This window comes from Entamoeba invadens (genome assembly GCF_000330505.1).
Source record: "Entamoeba invadens IP1 unplaced genomic scaffold scaff_1105074726029, whole genome shotgun sequence".
Taxonomy (NCBI): Eukaryota; Evosea; order Mastigamoebida; family Endamoebidae; genus Entamoeba; species Entamoeba invadens.
In genome coordinates this window covers 9,956-12,644 of record NW_004443611.1, presented here as the reverse complement: position 1 = coordinate 12,644, position 2,689 = coordinate 9,956, and the positions used below count along the sequence as shown (strand labels likewise).

Sequence of the window (2,689 nt, the reverse complement as noted above, 5' to 3'; positions counted from 1 at the left end):
GATAAATGTAAACAATGTGACAGTAAATGTGAGAATTGTACAAGTGCAACAGACTGTGAAAAGTGCATTGACGAAAACCGCAAGCCGGTTCCAGGGAAGATGTGCGAAGGATGTAATGATGGGTATTATTTAAGTGAAGAAAGTTGTTTGACGTGTTCGAAGAATTGCAAAGTATGTGAAGACCAAACCAAGTGCGTAAAATGCGCTGTTGAAAATTTCTTTGAAGAAACTCCTGTTGATGGAACATGTGTGTGCATTGAAGGATATGTTTACGACACAAAAACTCAGACTTGCGATCCATGCAAAGACAAATTGAATGAATTCTGTTCTTTGTGTAGTACAGAAAAATGCTCTGTGTGTAATGCAGAGTACCTTGAAGCCAAAGAAAAAGATTGTGTATGCAAAGAAGGTTATTACACGACATCATGGGAAGCTTGTGTGCCGTGCGACAGACATATCAATGGATGCGTACTTTGTGATGGAAAAGACTCATGCAGTAAATGCAAAGATGGGTATACACTTAATAAAACTTCGGGAAAGTGTAATGGAGCAATTAAAATGGTAATTATTATGGTGACTATTGCTCTTGCACTTTTGTTCTAAAAAACGGGGTTTTCTATTTCAATGTTATTTTAACAAGAGATCGTTATCAATTAAAATAAAGATTAATATTTTGAAAGTCAAAACAATTAAAACGCAACAATTTTAACAACAAATTTATTGTGCTTTTTTACACTTTTGATTTATTAAGATATAATCAATTTTAATTAAACAAATAAAACGCTAATCAAGTTTTGTTTAAGTGTAAGTGTATTTTTTTCGTTTTTTGCTTATAAAAGTTATTAAAACGTATTTGTGGTTTTTTGTTAAATTAAAAAATAAACAAATGTTGAATATACTAATATTATAATATAAATAATGTAATTACACCATGAAATAACATTATTTTGTTAATTTGTTATAAAAACATCAAACTAAAAATTTATTAAACCTTTTTTTAGTTTTTTGGTTGTCAAATTACAACAAAAATTGTAAAAATACAAAATAAAAATGGTTTAAAATTTAAAAAGTTCCATTTCTCAAATACCAAATAACAATTATGAACTGTAAAAGAATAAATAATTTACTAAAATACTATAACTTACCATTTAAAATATCAACAAATAAGATGTGTCGAATTTTGATTTATGATAAATTGTGGAATAACAAGATAAAAATAAAAATTGTAACATTTATGCCATAATTATACATTTGTTTCATTATTGATATAAAAACAAAATGATCATTCATTTGTTTTGTATGTTTAATATGTAAGTTAAATAAGTCGATGTTTTACAATTTATTTTTTGAACCAATAAAAATAATTTCCATCAAGTAATGAAAAATTTAAAGAGAACTATCAAAATGTGACTAAACATCACATTTCAAATAGTTTGAAAAAAAATGTTCATCATTGTATTTAATGTTAAACAACTAGTTTGTAGAGTCATTCTTTAAACGTTGTCCTTTCTCCAACTTTGTCCCTCGTTTTTTAGATGTTAACAACTGAAATATACCGGGAAATTTTTCGAAACGCCAGAAAATCATTGTTTAAGTTTTTTTGCCGTTTTTATGATTTGTTACCTAATTTCCTATTATTTAAAGAATTTTTTTTGAAAAGGGATAGTTTGAAGAAAGGACAGAGTTAAAAGACTGACTCTATTGAAAAATTAAAAAAGTAAATATAAAAAACAATATAATGAAATTAAATTAATTAATTAATGTTAAATCAATAATAATAAGCTTTGTGTTATTTTTTAAATTTTTAATAATATACAATTTATGTTTATACACTTTTTAGTTATAAAATTATATTTTTATATTTAATAATTATAAATAACTTAAAAAGGAAGTTTTTAGATTGTATAAAAATAAATACCAAAACACTTAAAACAAACAAATAATTTAGTGCTAAAAATAATAATTAATAATTTAATTTAATATTAACGTTATTTATTATTTTTACAATAAAACATTGTTGGAAAATCAACACAACTACAGTTTTTTCAATAATTGAAACTGAATTAAAAAAAACACGAATACACAAACAATGCAATATGATTGCCAACTTGATATAAACCATGCAATTGTTACAAATAATCAGGATGATTCTGTAATCAAATCATCTCTCGAATCGGCTTCAAAGGATCCAACACTTCTTTATGAAAAATTCATACCACTGTTATCAAACGAAAAAACCGAAACAATTCAAAAATGTAAATATTCAAAATTTGTTCACCAACTCACAAAACCAACACATGCAATAGTCACACCCACTTCTGATAACCAAAAGGGAGTTTTACAAAAAATACCCAAAAAACTAAAATTGACAATAAAAAACACTTTGGCGTTTAATATTCATGACAAAAAGACCAACTCAAATAATTTGAAACAATTTAGAACTTCTTTTTTATATAACAACGCTCAGAACTTACTTGTGCCAAATATAAAAACACCTCTATACAATAAAATAAATGGCGTTAGATTTACCAATAAAAACGATTTGAATATTTCAGGGCTACTTGCGAAGAGTGATGAACTCAAAAAGAAGAGTGAAAAGCTGAAAATTATCAATTTGATGACATGCACACATAAAAAAGAAACTCAAACCAAAGTGCATTTTAAAAATTTTCGTTATATAATCACAAAG

General features: G+C 25.8%; 1 protein-coding gene across 1 annotated transcript; it reads left to right on the top strand.

Annotated features, from left to right (window-relative positions):
* Positions 1 to 33: 33 nt before the first annotated feature.
* EIN_165870 (Gal/galnac lectin subunit Igl2) lies at positions 34 to 603 on the top strand (the record flags this gene model as incomplete). Its single annotated transcript, XM_004259325.1, has 1 exon — positions 34 to 603. A coding segment is annotated over one exon (570 nt), but the record flags the coding sequence as incomplete, so codon positions are not given.
* Between the last annotated feature and the right edge of the window lie 2,086 nt (positions 604 to 2,689).